The 26679-nt window shown below is 37.8% G+C and overlaps 1 protein-coding gene across 8 annotated transcripts; it reads right to left on the minus strand.

The window, feature by feature from the left end:
* Window positions 1-3493: 3493 nt before the first annotated feature.
* Window positions 3494-26198, minus strand: LOC104147432 (protein-lysine methyltransferase METTL21E). Of its 8 annotated transcripts, XM_068927671.1 has the most exons (7): window positions 23808-23892; window positions 17844-17882; window positions 16666-16943; window positions 13448-13504; window positions 10605-10762; window positions 7941-8058; window positions 3494-7032 (listed from the first exon to the last, which is right to left on the minus strand). In XM_068927671.1, the coding sequence occupies exons 5-7, from the start codon at window positions 10725-10727 to the stop codon at window positions 6608-6610; spliced, it is 666 nt and encodes a 221-aa protein (XP_068783772.1). In that variant the 5' UTR covers window positions 10728-10762; window positions 13448-13504; window positions 16666-16943; window positions 17844-17882; window positions 23808-23892; the 3' UTR covers window positions 3494-6607. The 8 variants fall into 8 exon arrangements, with proteins under 8 accessions (XP_068783772.1, XP_068783792.1, XP_068783761.1 ...); XM_068927691.1 differs by lacking the exon at window positions 13448-13504 and having other exon boundaries at window positions 16705-16943; XM_068927660.1 differs by lacking the exon at window positions 13448-13504.
* Window positions 26199-26679: the final 481 nt, after the last annotated feature.

Raw genomic sequence — 26679 nt, forward strand, 5'->3', positions numbered from 1 at the left:
CTCTCAGATAAGCAGCAGGACTGGAGTGCTGTGATGGACAGATCTTTAAGGACAGGAGGGGAGGACAAAGAAGGGGATTTACACTCTATGCAAGGAAGAGGTTCAAATGTATGGCACTCCATTATGGAACAGGTGATGGGCCAGCCAAGAGCTTACGGGCAGGATCAGAGGAAAGAGCAACAAGGCATCTGCCAGATCATCTCACGGAGAAAAGGTAGTGGACAAAGCCTACTTTAAACAGCCCGAGGAAACTTCAAAATTATGGACCCTGTGTCTCATGAGGGGCTTTAATCAAACCTGATATCTGCTGGTAAGGCAACGAGCACCATTGCAAGAAATCCAAGAGATTTCTGGAGTGCTTTGGGGTCAATTTTTTTGAGGCAGGTGCTAGACTGGCCAGATGAGGAAAGTGCAGTGCTCAATCTGCTACTCAGGAATAAGGAAGAACTTGTCAGTGATGTGATAGCCTAAGGCAGCCTTGACTGCAGGGACCCTGAGAGGGTGGCTGAAGATCCCAAGAAAAGTGAGGAAGGAAAGCAGCAGAATAAAGAGTTCAGGAGAGCAGACTTTAGCCTGCTCAAGGAACCAGTAGATGGGATCCTATCACAGACTGCATTGAAGGACCAAGGGGCCAAGAGGCTGACTGATCTTCAATAACCCCCTCAAAGCAGATTACTGGTCTATTCTACCATGTAGAAAGTTGAGCAAGAGTGGCAGAAGGCTGGCATTTATAAAAGGCATATCCTAACCGAGCTCAAATGCAAAAAGGACAGCAGGAAGCAGGGATGGGCTACCTAGGAGGAAAATAGAGACATTGCTTACAGGGATGGAATTAGGAAAGCCAAAGCTCAGCTGTATTAGAAAATAGTTAGGGATGTGAAGGGCAGCAAGAAGGGTTTTATAGGTACATCAGCAGCAAAAGGAAGACCAAGGAAAATGTGAATCTATTGCTGAATGAAGTAGGAGATGTAAAGACAGAGGAAAGGAAAAAAGGCTCAGGTACTCATTTCCTTCTTTGCCTGGTCTTTAATGGCAAGGTCTGCTCTCAGGATTCCCAGATCTCTGTGTCTAGTGACAGACTTTGGTGAAAGAGGTAGTAGCAGGGTAGGAGGGCCAAATTTACTTAAGTAAACTGAACATACAGAAGTCCATGGGATTAGATAGGATGCTTCTGAGAATGCTGGGGTTTATCTGAAAGATGGCAATCAGAGGAGGTTCCCAATGACTAGCAAAAGGCAAATATCAGCCCATCTTTAAAAAGAACTAGCAATCCAAAGAACTGGCAATCAGGTGGATCAGTTCCTTACTTAATTTGCATTGGTTTTTTACAATCAGTTTCTTGATTTGCATGTGCTTGGAAATTTCTTCCAGGAGGATTTGTTGCACAGTCTTCCCAAGGACTGAGTTGAAGCAGACGAGCCTGCGGTTCCCTGGAGCCTCCCTCTAGTTCACAGAATCACATAACCTCAACTGTTCTGTTCCTCTAAGGAGCTGGTCAACCTGATTGCCTTCTGTGACAGCTTCTGTACATGAGAAGAGCACAATGGATATTATTTTTTCATCATCAAGTTTCTGACATTGTTTCCTATTGCAGCTTTGTAGCTCATCTGTAGAGATAGATACAGACTAGATGATGGACTACAAAGTGTTAAAAAAGACTGCACCGTTAGGCTGAAAAGTTAGTAACCAAAAGTTCAAAGTCCAGCTAGCACCCTCTATGCGTGATGTGTTTGGAGTCAGGACTGGGACCAATCCTGTTAAAGGTTTCATCAGTGACCTGAGCAATGGAATGAAATATATTGAAATGAAATGCTGTCATGTCACCGTACTGGGGTAAGGGCAGAGCTGCTGCTCAGCAGGACTTTGACAAGCTGAGGAAGCAGGCTGACAAAATCCTCATGAAGGCCAACAAATTAATCCCATGCAACAGCACAGGTTGTGAACAGACTGGCTAGGAAGCACTCTGCAGAAGAGGACTTGGGGGTCCTGATGGATAAGAAGCTGAACATGAACAAAGGTAGCAGTGTGGCATTGCAGTAGATGCACATTAACTGCATATTAGCCTGCATCAGCAAAAGCAGATCAAAGAAAGTGATTATTATTCCTTTACATAGCGCTCTTGATGCCCCCCTTGGAGTAACATTCAGTTTCAGAGCCCCTTGTACAACAGAGATGTTGTCAAACTAGAGAGAACGAGTCCAGAAGAGGAGTACTAAAACAGTTAGGGGACTGGAGCAAGGAGTGGCTGAGAGAGTCTAGTTTGTTCAGCCCAAAGGGGTTATGGGTGAACGTAATTGCTATTTTCAACTACCCAACAAGAGGATTACAGAGAAGACAGAGCAAAAGGCAAGTTGCTAAATGACAAGAGGCAATGGCCTGGTTGCAGCAAGGGAAATTCCACTTGTATATATAGAAAAAAATATTCACAATAAGAGTGTTGAACAGGCTGCTCAGAGAAGTTGTGGAACCTCTTCCTTGGAGATTTTCATATGTCCACTGGAGAACCTGATCAACCTCCTCAAACTTTTGAAGCTAGCCGTTGTTTGAGCAGGAGGTAGAACTTCAGAGGTGCTTTCCAGCCTGAATGATTCCATGAAATTCCATGATCGCCAATACAGTCTATGTGTGGTAAGGTATTTGCACACGACCATCTGAAAGGGAAATTTGAGATTTTCTTCTTGTCTATTCCTGAGTGCTTATAATCACTTTTTAATTATTTACTTACAGAGAGGCATGGAAAATCATTTTTTAAGAACGAATAAAATTATCTAAACCTTCCCTTAACGTGAGCAAATTCTGATAAGGTAGGGTACAGGAAATATTGTGTTCAGTGTGGAAGAACTTTCATGTTGGCCTCTCCAGTGTGTCTGTTGTTAAATCACTTGACATTTAGCTCAGTTCCCGCTTTGCTTCACTCTTAGCTCAGTTCGCGCTTTGCTTCACTCATGTGCAACAATATTTCCTTTACGTCACAGAGCTATTATAAGAATTAGGATATCAATTTCTAAAGTACACATCCAGAGCAATGACACCTTGCCATTATCTATCTTTCTTACTGAATTTATTTGAGATCACCTTATGATTACCAGGGTAGTATCAGTGGCTTTGAGTGGACAAAAATACATATCTTTCAGGTTGCTGAAGTTCAAAGGGTGTTAGGTGAATATGGGTCTTCTGAACTTATTCACTTTTCAGGATCCCCTGTTGTTTGGGTACTATATGCAGTATTTCATAAGGTGATTATGTTACATCTACTGGCACACTCAGTGGATCTTTAATACTAGTCATCTTTAAGAAGGACACACGTGGCAGTTAAGGTCTTCTATGTTCAACTAACACTGACTAGTGATTGTACAATATCTAATATAGGCTGTTTGTCAATCTATTGCCATTTGTGCCACGGTTAGTTATTTGACTATTTCTTGGCAGTTACATTTCTCAGGCTGGGCCTCTACAATACTACTGCTGCTAACTGAAAACAGCATTTATACAAATAGCTTATACTGCCTTTTTTTTTTTCAAAATGTTCAGTAGTGCAGCTTTTTCTTTCAGCTATTATGAGAGGCAAAAGCCCAAATGAGTAGGTTTTATAATGAAAATGCTACCCAGTGAGTCAGAGCTGCAACATCACAATACAATCAAGCAGAGCCAAAAACTCAGTAAGCTCATATGGAAAAAACACAGTGCTGAAAACATTTGTTACTTTAATGTTGAAAAGTAAAAAGCAATGATTTTTAAAAAGACCTTGATGGAGATTATGTTATATAATAAGCAGCAAAGTAAATCACTTTATGTTTTTATATTCACTCTATATAAAATAAACTTCCTGAAAACATTATCATTTCACATGCATATAATTTGTGGAAGAGAAATTCTAACAAATACCGTCAAGCTGCTTAAATAGATTGTTGCTCATTAAATGCTTGTTAGACTGGAACATCCAAGGAATTAACTGAACTCATACAGTACATCCCAAATTATATCTTCTATTAATATCTTTATCATAATGTTTTATAAAATATTATAAAATTGTATAAGCTTATGCAGCCTCTGTATCATTTCTTATAGATAGCGCTCCTTCACCAGTAAATGTAATAGACTTTTTTTTTGCTCTAGCTTTCAAAATGCTACCAGCTTTACAGTTATTTCAAAAGATATTTGGACCAAAGTGCTGATATAAATCAGTTAGATGCAAACACCATTTGTATTAGTGACCTAATGCACTGAACGACAACTTGATTCTTTTTTGAAATATTGGAACAAACAATAAATAAGTGGTTATTAAAATTATGGCTGACTTTGGGAATCAGTAATACCTGACATTCTTCTGAGAAACCTATTCTCAAAGAACAGAAATAAATTCAGACACATATGCCATATACAACCTCCAAACTCCCATTGGTCATGGCTAATAAGCTGCCAGTCATAACAGAGGACAAAAGGTCGCTACACAATAGAGCAGCCAGTCACTAGTGCTTTCCCAGGAAATTTCATACAGCGTTGCTAGACAGACTTGTGGGAAAGAGGAGTGATGTTACAGTACAGGAAATATCAACATCAATATACACAGGCTGTTGGGCCTGAGGGCCCAGTCCTGAATCTACTCTACAAACAGGTATGTATTGACCAGCAGGATCCCAGCAGGTCAACAGCCAGCAGCCCGAACAGAAGAACTATTCAGCAGAACAGCTATTCAAAAGCAATTGCATTTTACCACTTTGCTCTAGTCTTCCTTTTCTTCTTTTGCCCAAATCATTTTGGAGTTCACAAGATATTTTCATTGGTGGATTTTGGTGTGTGAAGAGTCTTCTTATTTGTTACCCATTAAATTATAGTGTCAATCTGTCTACCGTGAAGCATTTGTAAGCAGAGATGTCCTTTAAGATGCAAGGATTATAGTGACAATTGCAGGGGATTTGATGGTTGCAAGGGAGTTCAGAGGAAGCAGGAGAGGAAATCTAGAAATGATGGAGACACAAATGTTTATTCAAACTCTGAACTATTTCTGTTACATAAAGCATGACAGGGAAAGCAAATTGTACTCATGCTGGAGCTGTGTTTTTCTGGAGCTGTAGTAATCTCAGGACATAAGCAGAATAAAATATGTAAGGAGAGGTATTATCTTGTACCAGCTGGTATAGTCTAGTTTTCTAACTATACCGTTTGATCTAACAAAAGATGTTATTGCTACCTACAAATGTAGGTATACAAAGTGCATTTCAATCCTTTCACCCATTTAGCATAATCTGCCCCATACTTTTTCCAGGCTGCGAAGTAAATAAAGAACAAGCAACAAAAATTACAAACACTAGTATGTTTTGGAAGTTATCATCAGGAGGAGGAGGTGGAGGAGGAAGAAAAAAAGTGCTCAAATGTGACAATATATAGAAAATTCCTGGAGCAGTAAATTTAGAGGGGAGTAAAAAAAAGAGGTTAAGAATGACAGCCCACAGAGCCCTCATATTACTTGAGCAATCGCCTGCTACAACAGATGTGGTAAAGCTCTGCATGGACTTTAGCACTTGAGCTGCATTTGTTTCTCTAGCCTACAAAGGTCTGGAAATACTCTCACACACATAATTACAAATTGAATCAGAAAATTTAGGTCTCTAAAGAATCATTTTACTCATGTTCCCCTGAAAAAGTTCTCCAACTGGCTTCAATCACGTTAATTTTACTACTAAAGATAGGAGAATGAAACATCAGATGACTAGGAGAAAAAATATTTTGTTTGTCCATCAAAAAAATATAAGTCTGCCTATGACAACAACACCAAGTCACGCTGGTTGTTTTTCTACCTCCGGTTACCACCAGCCAGCAGCGTAAAGTGCTTATCTTGCTAGCTATTGTCCTGTTGGCATTATTACATCGTTGTGCCCTGAGGTCCAGATAATGGCCTATTTTCGGGAGGGCAGACCTCCAAGAAATCAAGGTCTTTGAAAGGGGAATTGGTGATATGCTATACTATTTTTATTCAAGACCTTTGTTCAAGCTACAGGACAGTTGGCTCCCTGTTGCCTTACGGGTGTGGCTGCCTGTAGTTGAACCCCTGAATCCAAACCAGTGGAAGGGGCAGAGAGCACAATCATTAAATCATGGAGATACATCTCACATATTCTGTCCCTTTATTATGACAGTATACTTCCCAGTATTTTTGTGAAGTTAGTTTAGTGTCCTAGAATATCCATTTAAAGAAAGGATTTACACACTACTGCGGGAATGGGAAAAGATCAGATTTGACAACACAACTTTTAAATAGAAACATTTACCATAGTTTTAAGTTTCAAATGATAGGCTAATCTTACCAGGCACTGTTAAAAGTTGCAATTGAAAGCTATGGAATACACATTACACATCCCATAACAATAATAGTAAGACTTGTGAAAGTTATTAATGTTGTCAGTTTAGCACATAAAAGACACATTGCTATGTATAAAACTAACAGCAAATTGAATTCAGGAATTCTTCAGGGATAAACTAGAAATCTGATGTTTTGTTTTAGCTGTCTCTAAAAAATGCCGTTCATGCTGGTTTAAGCAGCTACTAACATGGAACTTATTAAAAAGCTCCAGAACTGCTGAAACTGTCACCTTCATGGATCTCTTTTTCAGGTAGTCAGTTTGGAGTGTCTGACTTTCATCCTGCCTTTCCTCATTGCCTTATATAAGGTTATGTTCAAACTGGGGAAATTGAAAATTACTTCTAAGTCAAACAATGTCTGAAATCTACCCACAAATTGGTTCTCCCTATCCAATCTAAATTTCATAGCCCAGAGAATAATAGTGTCATTTTTGCACAAGTGATCAAAAGTTAGGAGGAGTTCATCCAGGAAGGGATGGTGATAAACCACATCAGCAGCCATAATGTAGTCAAAGTGACATGAAGAGCTAGGAAAGTTCTTTTCCAGATCAATTCCCCAAGACAATTCCTTAGCACAAGGCTGGTGCTTGCATTTCAACTTGGTATTTTTGAGAACATTGTGCTGAAGGTTTCCCAGTAGTTCTGGCAAATCAGTGGCAGTCACACGTGCACCTGTGACAGCGAGAAAACAAATGTAATCTTTGAATATACTTCAAGACTTGAGCAAAAGCTCACTTCCAAAAGCCATCCCACAGGGAACTGATTTTACCATGTAGGTCTCACTGAGGGGAACAGAACACTGAAAGCTCCCAGTAGCTCTTAGTCATTGTGCTTAAAATTATATTTGATTCCCAGATCAAGAATCATATTTAAAGATAGTGAAGTCTACATATTGCAATATAAAGGAAGCAGGGGGAGGCAAGGGAGATATCCAGTGCTTACTGCCCTGCTAGCACATTGGTTAAGAGTACTATGAGAGATTAGGGATCGAGGAATACTGACTCCAAAAAGTCAGCATGAGATTTAAGCATTGTTTCAGGCACCTTCCTTTTCACACGGCAAAAAGCTTTCTCAGACTACAGTGTGTTAAAATGCAGAAGTTACTGATTTGGATTACTCTTGAGAAAGAACAGGCTATCGTGAGAGAAAACAGAACAGATAGTAATTGATCCCTGAGTTTCCTGCTACAGGCACTACAAGAGAAAACGCTGAACACATGTGGAAAGGAAGCAACTTGGCACCCCAGAGCTATTGATCAATGGAATAAGAAGCTTTCCCTAAATCTGGCTTCTTCTAGTTGCCACTGACATTTTTTCAGGTCATTAGTTTCTTATTTTAATCTCCTGTTTAACACTTAACAGCAGTTTCATCTGCTGGAACCTCCTTTATTTCACCAATACATTCATAATTTTTCAGAGAAAATAACAGAACCAGCTTCCAAAGAAGCCTGTCAGAATTCACCTTTTCTCTTAACAGCTTTCAAGTAACTCCGTTTTAGAGGAACTGAGCCATTTCCTGTGTCATCCAGTATTCATCTCATACATGTTTCTAAGAGCATAAGAGCAACGATATGTACTCACCAAGTAGACTGGCTACTATGGAGACCAACCCAGTTCCAGCTCCAATTTCAATCACATTTTTGTCAACCAAATTGCAATGTTCAGAATTAGTTTCCAAAAAATAACACAGAACAAGAGCCTGTAGGGGAGGGAACCCATGAACATACTGAACAAACAAATGAAATAAAACCTCTAACTAAATAAGCATTGTCATTTATAAGCATGCAAAAAAAATTTTTTTTTTAATTCCCCATCTGTTCAAATGAGCAATATTAATTCAAACGCTGTCCTGAAAGGATCACAGCTCACTATGATCTTTGAGCTCTGTAGGTTGACAAAATAAATGCCATAACATGCCTAAATATATACTTGCAAAGCATTACAACCAGAAGGAACCCCTGCAATTATCTAATCTGTCACTCTGTGTAACATGAGCCAGAAAATTCCACTCAGCAATTCCTGCATATAGCTGCACTTACTTCTGGTTGAGTTCAAATGTGTCCTTCACAAAGACATCTTTATGTAAGAACTGCTTGTGCAAGAAAATCAGCTGCAACCCATGTTAATCTCTTTCAATAATTAATTATGTATAAGAACAGTTAATTATCGTAATGATTTAAAAGGGACCCACAGTTTTACCTCTTTATGTTCACTTCAGCTTGCTCATTTTCAGTTTCTGTATGCTTACCTTGGGAAGCGTTACAAACCTTTATAGCAAAGAGTCCTCTACAATTGTCTCCTTATGTATGCATTTATAAACTGTGATCAAGAAGCTTCTTAAGCTTTTCTGTCCTGTCTTAATATTGACCAGATGTCTGTCCACAGATTGGCATAGTCTGAATTCACTTTGAAATAGAAATTGCTACTTCCATTCCTCTTGAAATGATGGTTTCCAGCTTGCCCCCCATACTATTTCCAAGACTTAGTAAAACCCAAATGCCGGTTTGCATAGAAAATTATATAGTCTCCATTGACAAATATATATGATGGTTGCCACATCATCTTGAAATATGGATGACCACTTAGAAAGACAATTATCAGTGTCTCAGTTTGGAATAGCAAAGTTATACTTTTAACAGATTGAGAAAGAAATAGAGAGAAAGGAACAGAAGGGATGCTGATCCAATACACATTAGAAACTCAAAGTTTTTGCTTTCTGCCTCTCAGCTCAGAGTAGAAAGAGAAAGATCCTTTACATGAACTCACAGATATCTCCTACTCAACAAAGCTTTGATATATAAGTATACGAAGTACTTGGTATATTTCTACATCAAAGAAGTAGCTCTGTGAGCACCAGGACTAATTAAGGTCAGGTTTCTAAAGATTTGTATCTGGTGGTTGATTAACTTTTTAAACACATTGTACTAAGATTTTCTTTTAGTTCCATATATTCCTATAAGCTCTTCCCTCAGAGTCTTGCCATATTCAGCTGTAGAAACTGGCTAGCAGGATGAAAGTGCTATGAGTTAAATCACTGAAACTTTGAAAGCTGGTTTCCTTTCCATGAAACATGCAGAAACTTTATTTTCCTTCAGCTGCTGCCCTCTTGACAAATCTGGTTGACGTTTGTCAGACGGGTTCGAATACTGCCGCATGGAAAATACAAAAAGATACAGAGGGGTTGTCTTCTTTTCATAGTAAAACTGGCTAAATCCTTCCAGAGAAATTATGCTTTTCAGTACAGCCTATGACTTTGTGAGAACAACGGGCAACCATCCAACCTTTCCTTGAAGAAGTGCACTGAGCCTGCTAAGAGGTATAGATTAAATGATTTGCCCAGGTCAACTAAGAGGAGGAAAAGTGTTTGGAGCTCAAAGCAGGGAAATACGCTACTTCTCCTCAGTTTAGCGATGGCCATATTTCTTAACTGGCAAAACCCTGGGAAGCTAATACTACGGGAATAGAAACGGTCCTCTCCCTGTAGGAGCTCCTGGGGATCACTCCATTTCAGTGGTGTTCTCCAAATGCCATAAGCGTCAATGGTGCATCATGGCACATCCCTGACCACATCACTCACTCTCTTAAGAAACTGACTTAACACTCAATTAGCTGCATCACGGTACAGACTCAAAACCTTGAAAAAAGCTCTTCCTATGATGCATGTTAATTGTTCATATATCCAGAGCCATGAGTGATATTTCCGGATTACAAGGGTTCTGTACCACACAGATTGCTTGCTGTTTAAGGAATTGAAAGCTCCAGCTGAACCTTTCTCCATAACTGAGTATTTACATGGTGAATGTGTTTCTCACATGAGTAGGCTCAGTAGATTCTCTCTGGGGTAATAGCCGGTGAGATCACATCACAGCTATTTCCACAATCTGGATCTGCTTGTTATACAGACATCTGTATTTATAAAATGTACAGAAACGTAATCATCTTGAGACTGCCATCTTTCCTTTAAAATTTGTTTGCAATTGGATAATAAGATCAAAAGTTATTTGCAGCAGAAGAGGAGAATAGGGGAATAAACAAGAGATAATATCTAAGCTTTGAGAACTAGAAACCCACAGGAAACCAGGCTAAATACAGATTTGCGGTTTGTAGAGTGCAAACAGAGAAATCGTAGTATGTTATCTTTGGTCTTTACAACATCCAAAAAAATATATTTACCGTGCAAAATAAATTAAAAGGCGCTAGAAGACTCAGAAACTAAAAAATAATAATATTGCATAAATATTGTACCGATGGCCATACTACTGCCCCGTAAGAGTCAGTGGCTTCTGTAATTCTTATCTCATGTCCAGCAAAGTGAAAGCCTTCCCAGGTCTTGTGAGTTATAGCAGCAGGAAAAAAACGCCGTTTCATGATTTCTGCAACTATCAGTTCATCTTCTTTTTTCCCTGGAATTGAAAGCATAAAAGGTCAAACAACTTACAAAAACATAAAAGCTGAGTGGGCTGATAATGAAACTACCAATTTGTACTAGAAAGCTGGTATGGAAGCAAGAATTTGAATTATGTCTGTGAATGAAAATGCATTTTACCATTAATGGTTACCGTGATATATGGGAAGTCTCCTGAATTCTAATTTAAGTTTTCAGTTTATGACTACATTAAAGTAATTTCTTTCCTGCTTTGCTGAAGAAGCCAAGTTCAGAAAAAGTAAAGAAAACAAGTGGCATGTTACCATATCTTGCTTTCCATTCCAGCAACTCAAAGGAAAATTTTTAAGCTCTCTTTCAGTTTGAGAGCAGCTGCCATACTATTCATTCTCATGGTCTTATGCTCTTGGAATTTTTTCCTATATCTTCTTTTTGTTCACTTTCCTCACATTATGTTTCTTTTTGATGGTAAACAAAGGAATTGCAATCTCATTTATAAATCAGACACAAAACTTGTGAAACAGACCCTAGCAATGCAAATTATGACAGACAGGACAGAAAGCGCTACTGTTGTTAGAAAAGCTTATCCATCCTCCCCAACAGAGCCTTGCAAAAGGGATTCTTTCCAGTTGGCTTGATATCCTGAATACCTTCCTTGTTGCTATGTGAAGGATATTTATGACGGTTAACATAATTCAAGATCATTTTTCTAAAGTAGAAGATTCGAAGATTCATTTATTTTTAGCTGAATACAAAGTCAGTTTCAGTGTTGCCATCATCACATAAAGCTGCACCACAATGTTGTGATGAAATAGATAAGTGAATCTCTCTAGAGCATTTTCTTAGCAAATTTTAGATTCATTCTAAGTTTTTATAGGAAATTTGCTTTCACAGCCAACTACAAGCTCTTGGCAAATTAGCTAAAACAAAACATGTTTACAAGCTACATCCCCTAGAAAGCATACTAGAGATTTAGAGAACTGGGCTACCACCTTTTCCGAATAAGAGTTTCTATTTCAAGTCTGTAATTACCATTCAAATCACAGATATTAAGGTCTGCATATTACATAACATAGAAACTGCAGCCCCCAGTGCCTATAAATGAAAGCAAATGTTCTCTCATCAGCATAGAAACATTGGACTACCATCCTTTAGCAAATTCACATAAACCACAACGTAATTGGATGGTGACTGTTGGTACTACTGAAGATTCTGCACATTTTCTTCCCCCTGGAATTACTGTAGCCACAGGATATCATAGCCTCAATTGTTGTCATTCTCTCTGCCATATGCTTCAGCACTTCTATGTCATAACCTATTGAAAAAGTCCCTCTCCAGTTATAGAAGGGCACAGAACAAAAGCAGAGGTGAACAAAGAAAGAATGACAACAAACCAAAAAAGATCAGAAATATGCTCAGGCTCATCAGCCAGTGCTTGAAGCTTGTAATTCAACTCACTCAGAGCATCAGACAAAATTAGAGAATGACAACAAACACAGGGAAGAAAAATCAAAAATGTTTATGCTCAGTCTTAGCTCTATTGATTCAAAGATTGATCTGGAAGTTCAAAAAAATCCCAAATGCTAGCCATGGGACACAGTAAAATTAAAAATAATGTAACGCATATATTACTGTAAAGAAATATATAAGTAGCATAATTTTATAAAGTTAATGGAAAGGAAAGAAAAGAGTCTTAATACAGAAACTATGATATTTTAACATATTAGGAAATACCAGTATGTGGCCAGCCCACCACATCTTCTGCAACGCTCTAATGTTAAGTTGGGAAAAGCACATATTGTGCCTCTAAGCAGAAAACTCTGTGCAAACATGAGTTAAATGCCAGAGAAATGCTGCTCTAAGGCAAAATTCATTTTTTATTATCAAATAATTGATATGAAGATGCCTTATTACAAATAACCAAAGTGTATTTAATTTGTTATCCTGTTTCTAGGCATACTAGAGCTAGCCAGCTGTTAATATTTTCTGATTGCTTAGAGCAGTCTGATCTTGTTCTATGATCAGTACTAGCTGTGCAAGTAAAAAGCTCATTCTTTTATTACCTTCAATTACAACCATTTTTCCAGATTCTTCTTCCGTTCTGCTCTGATTCTCCTTCTGTCATCTGCTTCTGGTCTAACTGTCATTAAAAGCCCCAATTTATAAAGCTTCTGGCAAAATGCCTTTGCAAGTTTAGAAGTATTACAGCTACCTTTCTAGTGTTCAATATACTTTTCCCACCTATATTAGCAATTGTATTTCAACTCAACAATTGCATAGTACCTGCACTAAGATTTTGTAGGCCATAAAGAACACTTCTCCCCACTCTGGCTAAACTGTCCACAGCCCCGAAAGAAGAATGCCAAATCTACTGATTAATAACATCATTTAAATCTCTGGAACAACTAACCATCTTTTGTGAGTGCTTATCCACTAGCTATCTTATCCACTTGGTGATCCCACAGGCGGGTTATGTGGAGAACCTTTCAAAACAGTTCTTTTTTTCTCTTTCTTCCCCTTAAGAAGATCCTAATATTCTGTAGAATTAAGAGCATTTGTTTCATCAGGGACATCACATAGCATGATGTCCCATGATGTCCCCTTCAAAACCATGATGAGAAATTACATCAACATGAAGAAGCTAATGATTCTGAAGAGTGCTGACAAAACGATGAGTGTAGATTTTGTAAGTCTCCCTACGTACCTCAAAAGACGCTCTTCTATTTTCTGCTTCATATCATTCAGAATAGCTAAACTCTTTCTGGGAAAGAAGTTATTTTTCGTTAACTGCATTCAGAGCAGTCAGAACAGAAAATAACAAACTAGCAGGAAATATTTCATGCAACAAGACAATCGTTATCAGAACAAACAAAATCCAACTGAGATGAAGTCTCTTTTAATACCTGCAAATGTTGTGAAAGTTCTGCTATTTCAAGTAAAACTCAAGTTTCTTGATAGCAGATTTTTAAATCTGATAGAAAGTTATTCTCCTGGAGGTATTTATCTGTGTGTTACAGTCCCTATTCTCCTGTTCAGGAAGATAACCTCTTGAAATTATGACTCAGTGACTGGATTTTAACAATTTTAATGATATTTTAAGATAGCAACAGCTGAGTCATCAGTGGAATAGGGGCGGACAAAGGAAGAAGACGACTGACTTGGATCTTAATTCTTGTAAGAATGGGAGTGCATTTGGGCCATTTCCAGTGATACTACTCAAGCACCTGTACTAAATTTGCAAAACTTTAGAGAACTAGAACTGGTTCCTCCCTTAATCATTTTCCTAAGTCTAATCAGGTAAGTTCTCCATAATTCTTTTTCTGCTGTGATTTGGAGAGGCATGGAAGTGGTATGCACATATAATTACCTTCTTCAGTCTATTTACCTCTTGGTGTAAGCAGGTGCACATAGAAATCACCGGAGCTTCAGGTGAAGAAACTTATTTAGATTAACGTGCAATGGTTTGAGCCTATTCAGTTAACATACAGAAACTGAAATAATTTTCCACTAGAGAAACAGATCGTGTTCCTCTGGCCTTGAATTTGTGTTCACACAGAAGTTTCCATCTATATATGTCCAAATCCTTCTCGAAATAGCATTTGAATTTAGGTAAGTTTCTTAAGACTTTCTGACTAATAGGCTAATGTCCTACAGTGTTCTTTGAAGTATTTCAGGTATCGCTTTCATCTTTTACCATGAGAGTCTAATGTCTTTGGAGCATGTTCTTTGAACTCTCTTGGTTCTCAGCTAACATCGAGAAAGTCATATACCGCTGACACGTAATCTTGCACTATATCAACCACATCATTATGAAAACAGCATAGACATCATTCTCAAAAGCACAGCAATCATAATTATTACAACTAAAACGTGAACACTGTTTTCCAAAGAGACATACTAAATCATGTGGAAGACTGGAGTTCTTAAGTTAGTGGCAGGTTAGTTATAAAAATATGTGGCAAGCTGTAGAATCTTGTATAGGGAACTAGAGGATTTTGCTCTTACATTTTAATGTCAAATTAAATGTTTTATATTAGCACAAAATCTGAAGAAAAAGCACTCAGCAGAGTTCTGCTGAGATGGAGTTGGAGAAGTCCTTCAGGTGGAGAAGGCAAGGGAGAAGGAAAATAACAGGAGACGGACCAAGTCAGAAAGTAACAAGCTGCTAATTAGAGCATCTTTAACAAAGAAGGAAATCATGAGAACAGCCCTTATATTGAGTTGGTTTGTATACTTTTCCTGGAACCAGTAGAAATACTAAGTGTTTAGAAATACGCTACATGATCAGCTGTTCTGTTTACGCTAATTGTCACATAACACCCACTTTGGTAGTATATAGCTCAGTCAGGAAGCAGCAACCCTAAAATTCAGTTGGGTATCTTCCATCAGTTATTAGCATATGTTAAATCTCTCTTACTCTATAATGAATGATACTCCCTACATTAATGAGCTCTTAATGGAGTAAAGAGGGAAGAAAGATGTACACTGTTAAACAGCACATAAAATGCAGGAAAAGCAATAAAGACAAGGAGTATGAATTAAGTTTCCAAAAAAATTGATAGCTTTGTTTAAATATCTAATTAGAATGTGACCACAAAAGGAAGTTAAATGACCCTTCCACATGGAAGCTATAAAGCCATCAATACTAGCCATCAATATCTCCATTTTGAGTCTCATTCATAATCAGCACATACAGTAACAAAACATCCTTTGACTACTTTGCTAATGGATCAGGACAGCATTAATTCAGAAGCCATAATCTCACCCAATAATTCACCAAAACAGTTTACAGGAAAAAAATCATAGAGTACTCTGTTCCAAGCGCTGACCTGATCCTACTTATTTTTTTAAGGTCAAATCGTGTCACAGCCCAAGCTGATAAGAGTGCACGCAAAGGAAATAAGATCCAACTGTCTTCTACTTCTATCCTACTCTGATGGATCTTTTCCAACTGGCAAAAGTAATGAAATTCAAACCTTCAGCATGAACTTGACCTGACAAAGTTCAGCCCTACAGCAACACATTCTCCCTTCAGAAGCAGTATACTCTCTCACCTGTAGAGTTTAGGCTTCAAATTTACCATTTAAGCCTGTACTTAAAAATATGGTAACCACCATGTACCTACAGTTGTGAAGATCTACTTGGTTCCTCTAAGACTTCTCAGCAACTATCTTTGTGAGTTTGATGAACAAGGAGGACTACCTGCACTGACGTACTGATTTGAATAATACATGAGATAAAGTACTAATAACTCACTGTCAATAGGCCTCTTCAGAACTCTCCAGTTTGGACACACAAAACTGGAGTCATCCAAAATAAAAATTCAAGACATAATTTACATATTTAGTCTGCAACTACTTAAACTTCAAAAATAAATTTCAAAAATAATAAAAAAGATAGTTATTTGTATCACCTCATCTGTAATTCTTTGGGTTGCACAATTCATAGAAATTCTCTTTTCAGCAGTGCCCAAATATGCAAGGTTAGTTTCTTTTCCAACACCAACCTCTACTGGGGTTGCAAGCATGGCCTCTCTATAGAAGCTTGGCAGCGTCATCCACCATTTATATTTGTTGCTATTAAGGAATCCCACAGAACTCCAAATTTCAGGGCAGCTCATAGTTCTTGCTCAGACTGCTTCTTTCAAAAAGCACAGTTACTGGTGGATGACTTAAACAGAGTAAGCCTTACCTTGAACGTGTTTTTCAGTGATTAAAAAAATCCTTTCAGGTAAGTTTGAAGTGGATCTCTTCAAACTTTCCATTTCACAAATACAGAGGCCCTAGTGTGGAAATACTTGTTTGGGAAGAAGGAGAGGAGCAAGAATACAAGTAATTTTCAACATTTTGTTTGAAAAACATTCTCCTACATTTTTTAAACACAGTAGTTCTTTCATCTAGTTAATGCAATTGTATTACTTACTGTCAATAATAGATCGAAATATTCAATCAATAATTTCACCTTTCTCCTAACTTCCTGTTCCAAATGGGCTGACAATGTGACTGACATGTGGGTGTTCTGCAGCAGGTGATTAGGTTTAATAAGGAAGTGTGAAAAGTAGGCAAGAAGCAATGACTTGAAGTACAGGCGTCTCAGTCGCTGTTAAAATTGTTTTCATTTGGTGATGTCATCTGTGAAGATTGTACTTCTGATCTTCACACAGGTGACAGAACCCACTTTTTTCAAAAAGGGCTAAAATCCTGTAAACAGAAAAGTCAAAGGATGAGCTATAAATAGAGACTTTCTCTTTCCAGAAGTGAATTTATTTTGGGAGAGCTGGTCAGCTGCCAAAAGAAGGTTGTAAGTCTATAAATTAAAAACAAACAAATGCCGTGTTCCTTTATAATATTTCTTCTCCTCTCTTTATCTTAGTTTCTATCTGTTGTGGCAAATAGCTGTCTTGACCCAAAATATTGTCTATTTCATCATTACAATCACTGTTCTGGTTACAGTTTCCCAAAATTAAAGCTCACAAGAGATAAATAGCATTGGACCTGTGGGTTAAGTCTGGGGACATTCACCCACAAAATAAGTCATTAGTAAGAAATTCAGCAAATTCAATTCCAGCAGGACATCGTGAGGCCCAACTCCAAGACGAAAGCTGCAGAGAAGATCAGTACAGGAACAGATCTGCAGCTAGCTCTGTAACTGTAGGAGATGACCAGAGAAGAGTTTACATTGCTGCATTGATAAGTAATCCTCAAAAGGTAGTCCTGTGAATCCATCTGAGTGTTTCCAAAGGCTTAGAGGAATTCTACTCAATTCTGCATTAGACCTGAATGCTAAGGGACCCCGAAGCCTCATCATTTATACTGAGCTACTACTGTCTCGGGATCAGAGCCCCGGTTCTGAAAGTATTACAGATAATTCCATGGAAATATATGTAATACTGAATCACAGAATATTCCCCACATCTTGGGGAGCATCAGTTTAGTGTCTTCATTTCTCTCCACCCATTTGTCCTTATCACAGCCTAAGGACCCTTAAAGGAAGGGGATAGGAGGGAACTTTAGCCATGCCCTTGACTTTCCAGAAGTCAGAGGTAACCTACACTTTTCTAAGAACATAAAGCAAAGTGCTGTTCCAGAAAACTCACTTACCTAAACTAAATGGTTAATTTCCACTGGTTTCATTCTTACCTACAAAGGGAGAAATGATCATGTAAGATTCTAGTACATTCATTCCAAGCTAAACCTGATGAAGTGATGGCAATGGCAAGGTATATTACATCGATTAATCTGAGATACTACGTCAGTGTAATATAATGCTTGAAACTTCATACTTTGAAACGCAGAAAGATAGAACTGTGGCACCCATGGACAGCACATCTCAGCCAAGAGACAAATTGCACTTAGCAATTTGAGTATGAGTACATAAGAACAGGAGCGAGGATATGCTCACAGTGAACAACATATTGGTTTATCCAGGTTTTAAAGGTGCATTTTCAATTTGAAATTCACATCATTCTCTTCCCAGCCCCATCCAAATCACTGGTCATACAAAACCATTAGAAGCCTGAAAATAAAAGCATTGTACTCAGACTATCTCAGGAGCGCAATCAATCCAAATGCGGCAAGTACTTCCCTACTTAATCATATTTTTCTGTTGTGGAAAACAGCTGCAGGTCTAGGATCAGCAGCAATTTTATTGTTAAAGAAAAGTAAATAACTTCTCTTTTGACTACAAAAGCAGGCTGCATTTTTAAGTTCGATGGTCTAAAGTCTAAAAGGCTGATAACTAATTTTTTGACGGATAGGAAGCATCTGGATGCATAACTTAGACACTGTAAGCCATGTTTAGTCTAAACTTCCACCCCTCTTACCTTGCGTGGTCAAGGTGACTTTGCACACTTGAAGGTTCCTACTTGCTTATAATCATATACCAGGACACTCTAGGTACCATGGCAAACAGAACAGGAGGAACTCCAAAAATGCCTACCAATTTTCCCCTATCAATAATTTTGTACTTCTAAAACTTTTCTTTGAGGAAAGAATCAGAAAGTAATCTAACAACATCAGTCCATGAGAACATGCCACTTTTTCTTGTGGCAGTTGAGAAATATTTCATTTATTGTTGAAATGCATCCACTGCAGTGGAGAAACCAAAGGCAAGAGGAAAGGGGAAAGATGTTAAAACAGAAAAGATAGACACATGGCTGAAAGGGAGGAACATACTACAGACTTCCCTATAAAATTAATCCATGCTATGATTACTGGAGCATTGCCTCCAACTTCTGTTCTATCCATACACAAGAAATATTCTTTCAAGTTTAGTAATGCCTTCAGCAAAAGTGGGTTTACTTGTTGCGAGGAGAGAAAAGGAGCAGTGAAATGCTAGTTTTAAGTACCACAGCTACACTATTCTGAATGCTGCCACTTTCAAATAAAAGAACTTGGAGATGAGTTACTATAAGATAGCCAACGTATGAATTCAGAGAGCAGGTATTTTTAAGAGTATTCTGATTTGCTGTGAAGGTGTAATTTAGTTCTAGTCAATCACACAGTGGGTTGTACACAAGTCCTATTCCACGTTAGCTCTTTTAGTCTTTTTCCATTTGAAAACAGCTTGTCACATAAGAATAGAATTTGAGTTCCAGTGTTTCAGGTGAATCCTGTAGTGAAGACAAAAATGTAGGTAACTAAGGCAAACATACTGCTTTTAAGAGGTTTTTATTATTTAATGCTTTTGAGACAAGAATTAATGCAATAGATTTCTTTCTTAAAGATAGAAACATAATTCAAGGCTAAGAGACAGGAAAAGAGGAAAGAAGGGTGGTAGGAAGATATAGCAAAACAGTTATTTATGCACAGAATAAAGAGATTCCTTTTTTACCAGCACTGTTAATAGCAAAGTCCACTGTTTAGAGAATGGTTCAGCATTTTAAGCATTCATTCAGAAAATGGAGAAATTGGGTTCTAGGCCTTACTCAGAGTGATTCAAATTCACAACTCTCACATCTTAGGGGTGGTTCTAGCCACCCTACAGAATCACGTAATCAAGTGTAGCTCCTCTCTTCCACCATCATTACAGGTGGGCCATAAAGAAATCAAGAAAAGCCAGCGAGCAAGGAAAAGCCCAACTATGAACTGGGCACTCGGTTGGAAAGAAGTAATCTTGGTCTCTAGTTTCTGGTCTCAGGATGTTTTTTATATTTTATATCATACAGTCTTTGAGGTCAATAGAAAAGGGTCAGTGGGAACGGGGGGGAAATAATACAAGTCTTTAGAAGTAACCCAGGAAATGAGAACAAGACAGTAACTCACTCTGTCTTCCCAGCTGCTTATCTTATCTTCTAAGTCAGGGATAGGCTGCTTCTCACTTGCCTCAGTTCCAACTCTGTCCCATTTAAGGCATCTTTCTGGACTTCACCCAGAGACTTGAAATTATGGGAGTAACTGCCATCAACGAGGACATCTGTCAAGCAGGAGGAGAAGCGTGTCCCTTATAAAATGCTGTATGATATGTGAAGGTTACCAGGTCAGCATTTTCTCAGATATTTATGGATTAAAAACTGGGTCCTGGCCAAGTGAAGTGAGACATTGAAGTGCCAAGGACAAGTACATTTTGCAAACATGCTCTCCTCCTCTTGTCTCAGAGATAAAATTATTCTGAGGCGAATCCAAATAAGGCAAAGAAATTCAGTATCCTAAGAAACGAAGAAGGGAGTGGTAGAGTCTGAGCTCAGAAAAGTTTAGCCAAAGAGAGCAAAAATGAGTGATCAAGAGAAGTTATGAGAGGAAAGAGAAGCGACATCTACTGATGCAGGCCTGATGGAGAACTGACAGGATAAAGACATCAGGAAAGACCAGACTGAGTGAGGAGCTACCTATAAATTGGGAACTAAGAAGTTCTAGATTGATAAAACAGAAGATGGCTGAGAAGGAAAATGAACACAGTGAGCAGAACTTGCTGAGAAACTGAGCTGGAATAAGAATCCTGAGAAACAGAGATTGAGACTGGATAGGTAAATTTAATGAAATGGGGAACAGGGTAGAGGGAAAAGGGTAAAAATAAGGGAGGTGCAGGCAAAGGGGGTAGACCAGGTAAGTCTGTGCAGAAGGTTCAATGCCCTTCCCTCCAGAACTTGGCATGGAATTTAATAGCCCAAAGCCTGGTGTCAGATGAATCCCATTTTTCATTTATATCGCCTCACCCTCTTAAACTGGTGTTGTGAGACACAGAAAGGAACAACCTGCTATAGCTAACAGAGTAACCGCATTGATAGCAAAGTGGCATATATTTTACAGAATCATAAAATAGTTGTGATTCTGTGACCTCCAGAGATCCTCTAGTCCAACTCCCCTACTCAAGTAGGGTCAGCTAGAACAGGTTTGCTCAGGGCTGTAACCAGCCAAGTTTTGAGTATCTCCAAGGACAGGGGCCTCCACAGTCTGTCTGGACAACCTATTCAACTGTTCCGCCACCCTCACAGTAAAAAAGTGTTTTATTATGTTCAGATGGAATTTCCTATGTTTAAATTTGTACTCATTGCCTCTTGTCCTGTCACTAGGCACCACTGGAAAGAGTCTGGCTTGTCTTCTTCACTCCCATCAGATATTTATAAACATTGGTAAGATCCACCCCCCTGCCCAGAGCCTTCTCCAGGCTGTACAGCCCCAGCTCTCTCCGCCTCTCCTCATATGAGAGATGCTCCATCCCCTTCATCATCTTTGTGGCCTTTCACTGGAGTCTCTCCAGTAAGTCCATCTCTCTTTTGTACTGGAGAGCCCAGAACTGGACACAGATCTCCAGATATGGCCTTTCAGTGCTGAGTAGAGGGGAAGGATCACCTCCTTCAACCTGCTTGCAACTACAGCTGATCTAAAAAAATGCTGCCCTGCTGACTAATTTAGCATACATTGATGTAATATCCTAGAATTCAATTTATTCCTAATTCCAAAGCTTAAGAATTTACAGGCGGACTCTTCCGTGCCCCAAATCCTGCATGAAGAAAGCATCAATATTAGAAAGATAAGCCTGCAGAAGCATAGAAATGCCTGCACAACTTTAACTCAGTCCTCTTGTGTACAATAGAATACATAAATAATTAATATTTCAGCTGTTAGTAGTTTTATCTTTAATATTTCTACTTCTGGATATTTCTTCTCCTCACAATCATGTCTCATTTATAGCACAGAATCAACTTCAGCTCTTCGTTCAAGTCAGAATTACATGATAGGAAAGGGAATGGCATTAATTAAAATCTTCAGATTAAGGCATTTAAATAGTGCTTTGTGGAACTGCAATCTATACCAATCCCTATCAGCCGTCTTCTTGTGCAATATCAGCTTTCCAGAGATGGTCATCAATTGTGTGTACTTAATTTTTGTAGGACTCCTACTGTGAAAAATACGAAGACTCGCGAAAAAGCAAACAAAACATCCTCCAAAATACAACTGAAATTTTCTGGAAGAACTTGTTTTTCTCTCTCCTCCCCCAACTTTATCAGGTGTGATACATATTGCTTTTAAATTTTTTTGTACGTGAAGTAGCTGTTCTGAGAAAACTAGTATTTTAGAGTAATTTTTTAAATTGTATCTCAGTCATTCAACTCTCTTCCACTATTATCAAACTTTTTGAAGCGAAATTATTTCAAAACTTACAACGCTAGACACTTACAATTCCTAAATACAGGGGGCTTATGCACAGTATATATATTACATGTAAGTTTACCTCCCCAAGACCAACATTACAATGATTCCAAATAAGGAAGATTCTCCACATTTTTTTCTTTAGAAGCATGATTTTTGTCTTTATTTACATTATAATCTCAGGCCTCTGATTACATACTACTACTATAAAATTTACTTTCCTTTTTGGTTACAAATCAAAAATATCAATGTTTTCTTTTTTTTTAAACTTAATCCCCACCCCTACCCTCATCCCGTTTTACAGATACTTTAAGAATCAGGGAACATGGAAATCTCTTAATACACAATGTTCTATTTCATTCTATTCAGTTCAATTCTATCCATTATTTAACAGTTACTATTCAAAAGAAAAGATGTTTTTCCAAGAAAAATTCTGCTACGTATGTTTAGATGTGCTACTGCATAGAATACATACGTCACTCAAAAAAAAAAAAAAGGTAAATAAAGTTTCAGTGAGCAAATAACTACTGTAATTATTGCAGTCATCCTCAAAACTCTTATCTTCTCCAGTGGGGGGAAAAAAATCCTTTTCTAAGGATTCCACACTGTCAGAAAATGTAGATCTCTTCCTTAATATTTGAGACCAAAGAGCAAATATAAGTCACCCACAGGCCAAGAGCACGCAGCTGAAAGAGGGAGAGCAAGCAGTCTATACCATCTCTGTCAAAGGCACTCAGGGCCACCTTGCATTGCTAAGCAAGTGGTGATGTAAAACCAGTCCAGAGCTCTCTCAAAATGCAGAACCTCAAAAGCCAGGGGCCAAAATGGACCACGAATCAGCTCAGATTTTAAACAAAAAAATATGAAATAATAAAAAAAAAAAAAAAGCGTGGAAAACTTCCTTCATATTTAGCTGTAGAACATAACTAAAGCCCACCTCAGAACAATACACATAACTTGCCCTAAAACTTGGTTGCCCCTAAAAACTGAGATTACTCCTGATGCATCTTGAAAGATGGGCAGCCGAGACGGACTCACTTAAGAGAAAAAGCTGCTAACAGTTGTTGATGACAGTATTTGAGAATTAGGTTTGAGGTTTGTCTAGACAGAAACCGAGCTTGTAATAACTGATTTTTGTCCAGCTGACACCCCACACAGAAAACTCTTCTGAATAGCTTGATCATAGTCACAGCTTCATTCCTTGGAACCAGTCATGGGCAAATAGCCGGAGGCAAGATGCCAAAGACTGGTAGGAAACTGCTGGGACCAAAGTATGCTGGCATAGCAGAAATTTGCTACGTAGCTAGAATACTACAACAGCGCTATCTATTGCATTTTCTGTATAAATGCCATAAACACAATTCCTCAGGAAAAATGAGGAGACAGCTCATGGTCAGTAAGGCACCTTTGTTCCTTCTATTTAATAATTTTCTGAAGTGTAACAAAAAATATGGTGGGTAATAAACTCTTTACCTTCTTGGCCTTCTAGTTTCCTTATCAGTTCTTTATGCAGACGATTATGTTGTGATGACGTCAAATCCATACTGTGCCACAGAACACTGGAGAGAAGCACAAGCCTGCCTACCTGGTAAAATGATCAAAATGACTTTATTTCTATTTTTCCTCACATAATAATTCACCAAAAAAAATTAAAAAGTAATTTTTACATTCATTATGCTATAATTTATTCATATTACTAATAAATAATGAGAGACCTAGAGACACACAAAAATCACTCAGTATTCAGAGCCCTAAGCCTCAAACTGCATAAGAAAATCTCAAGCCAGTTTAACTATTCTACTCCCCAAGAGGAAAAAAAATGATTAAAAAAAAAAAACCTTTTAATAACTGTTTAAAACTATTTTATGACATTTTGAAATTCTGAAAGTAGAACTAATTCAAATGAAGGTTGGTAGATTTATAACTGATTGAAAGGGAAGGTACCAACAAATGTCCAGAGAAGAAAACTTACACCAAAAGGCTCTAATACTATTTGAATTAATTAGCTTGGAAAGGCTGAGGTAAAGGAAACCTGCATAGGTCACCATTATCTTCTAAATTTTCTGATCCTCGTCTTCCTTTTACATCCTTATTTACGTGATTCTTGAGAAACTTTCCTAACAACTGAAAAGTCTGTTGCCTAGTAACTTCTGGACCAAAGTAACTAGTATTCTTTAATACTTCATGAAGCTAGTCTACTGCTTCTGATGCAGTAAAACAACTTCCATTTTCCTGAAATGTTGCCTGTGTTCCCTTAATGGCATCTCTGTGTGGAAATGTTCCTCAAAAAGGAAGGAAACAACCTATTAGTAAAATTTGCACATCAGATTCAGTAGGAAGTACGAATTACAGACATCACGTAGAACACAGAAGGTGCATGTGTCTGTATAAATAGACTCAGAACATGCATATTCAGTAGAAAAAAGTAATGCAGAAAGAATGATAGAGCACAAAATTTATACAATAACTTGCAGTGCAATATCATAGCAAAAAAGAACAGTGCAATTTTCACTTCTCTGTAGAAAAGTAGGTAGATAATCAGTGGTCTCAAGTTCTTGACATTTTACAACCAGAAAAACACTGAGGTTGCAGAATAACAAAAATTATCAGTGCTCTGATAATAATATTCTTACACTCTTATTCAGAAATTTGAATGATTTCTGCAAGAATGGTTATAGGCAGCATACACTTAATAGTTTATAGATATCTAAACACCCAAGGGGAATGCAATTAAATAAGGCAATGGATAGAGAAGGAAAAAAAGCAATAAAAATAAAAACATAGGCTGAATACCACAAAAAAATGCCTCACAGTGCAAAGCCTTAGACAGAATTATCTCTCAAGACCCAAGGATGAAAACCGCATAGTACAGAACAATCCTGACTTGTTACAGAGGGAATCTACTCTCTTTGACTTTGTCCTACACATACAGGTTTAACCTTATCACCATAGTGCCAGCACAGCGCTATGAAGATGAAGAATGGGTATTTGAGGATGAAAAATAGCTTAGTGGGCTTCTACACATTATCATAATACATATAAAATAAAAATAATGCTACTGTATTTATGTCTTTCTATGAACTTACCAATAGTAACACTATTACGTGGGGAACAGAAAAGATAGATTCAATGGAATGTAAAATCTTTGTATCTATCTTCAGAATACCAAGTAGCATTATAAACTACTGGATATGAAGCAGTAAATGTTAAATACATTCATCGGCTTGTCATCTACCTCAGAAGTGCAAAAAAGAAAATTTTCTTCTGATTAGAAGATAAAGATAGTGGCTTATGGAATAATCACTTCCTTTGCATTGTGAAGAAGAGACAATGTTGCACTATAAAATCACTCTGAAGGGAAAAACCTTTACATATTCCCCCTAAACATTTTTTCCTGCTAAAAATACCCTATGAGGTACACTGAACTACACAACAACCTGTCTGACTTTAAAATAGTAATTCAGTAATACTACAAGTAACTAAAAACATAATGCAGAACAGTTCGGTTACTAACTTACACTCTTTAAAATAAAGGATGCAAAGTAATTCAGATTAAAAGAATAAACTTTGAAAACATAGGCAATTAAAATACTTTGGCAACTCACATCTACTGTATTTCAGTTAACATTACCTGAAGCTCTTCTTTTAGCTTTCCAAAAGTTATATTCAAAATCCTTATTTGCTAGCTCCTTTTCCCCCAGTTAGCTCCCAAGCAGTCCCAGGCAGAAAAGCTCTGAAGCGTGTATCATATATTGCCAACATCTCCCCAGCAGAAGGAAAATAAATCTTGACAGCTGCAGCGTGAACACAAATTAGATACAACATACCATATCTCCCAGAGAAACCAATACCCTTACATAAGGGAACAGAAGATTTCAAAATGGCAGTAGGTAGCTAGTCAAGAGAGCTCCAATCAGTAAAGTAACCAATTTTGGAGTATTTTCCACAAAAATAAGGTACCTGCAAAGTTTTAGTAACTTCTTATTGTTATTAAAAAGTAACCGAACAGCACCAAAAAAAAAAAAAATTATTCAGAGACAAAGGGATTCTTCCTTTGCACAAAGGGCCAATACAAAACAGCAGGGGCGTATCTGTGACAAGGATATGTACACGTTTGCTCACATTAGAATGCAAAACCTTGAAGAGGTACAATATCCAAACAAATTCCAGTCAACTTCACAGTCTAGCATTAAATTCATGAAACAGCTGTCAACATACATATAAATACACACAGCACTCCTCTTTTCTATATCCAAGATGTATACTCTCTCCACAGCTCCCAATCAATTACTGCTATAGGAACAAAACACAGGTATTTGTAAGACTTCCTTTAGATTGTAATCTA

The sequence above is a fragment of the Struthio camelus genome, chromosome 1 (genome assembly GCF_040807025.1).
Source record: "Struthio camelus isolate bStrCam1 chromosome 1, bStrCam1.hap1, whole genome shotgun sequence".
NCBI lineage: Eukaryota > Metazoa > Chordata > Aves > Struthioniformes > Struthionidae > Struthio > Struthio camelus.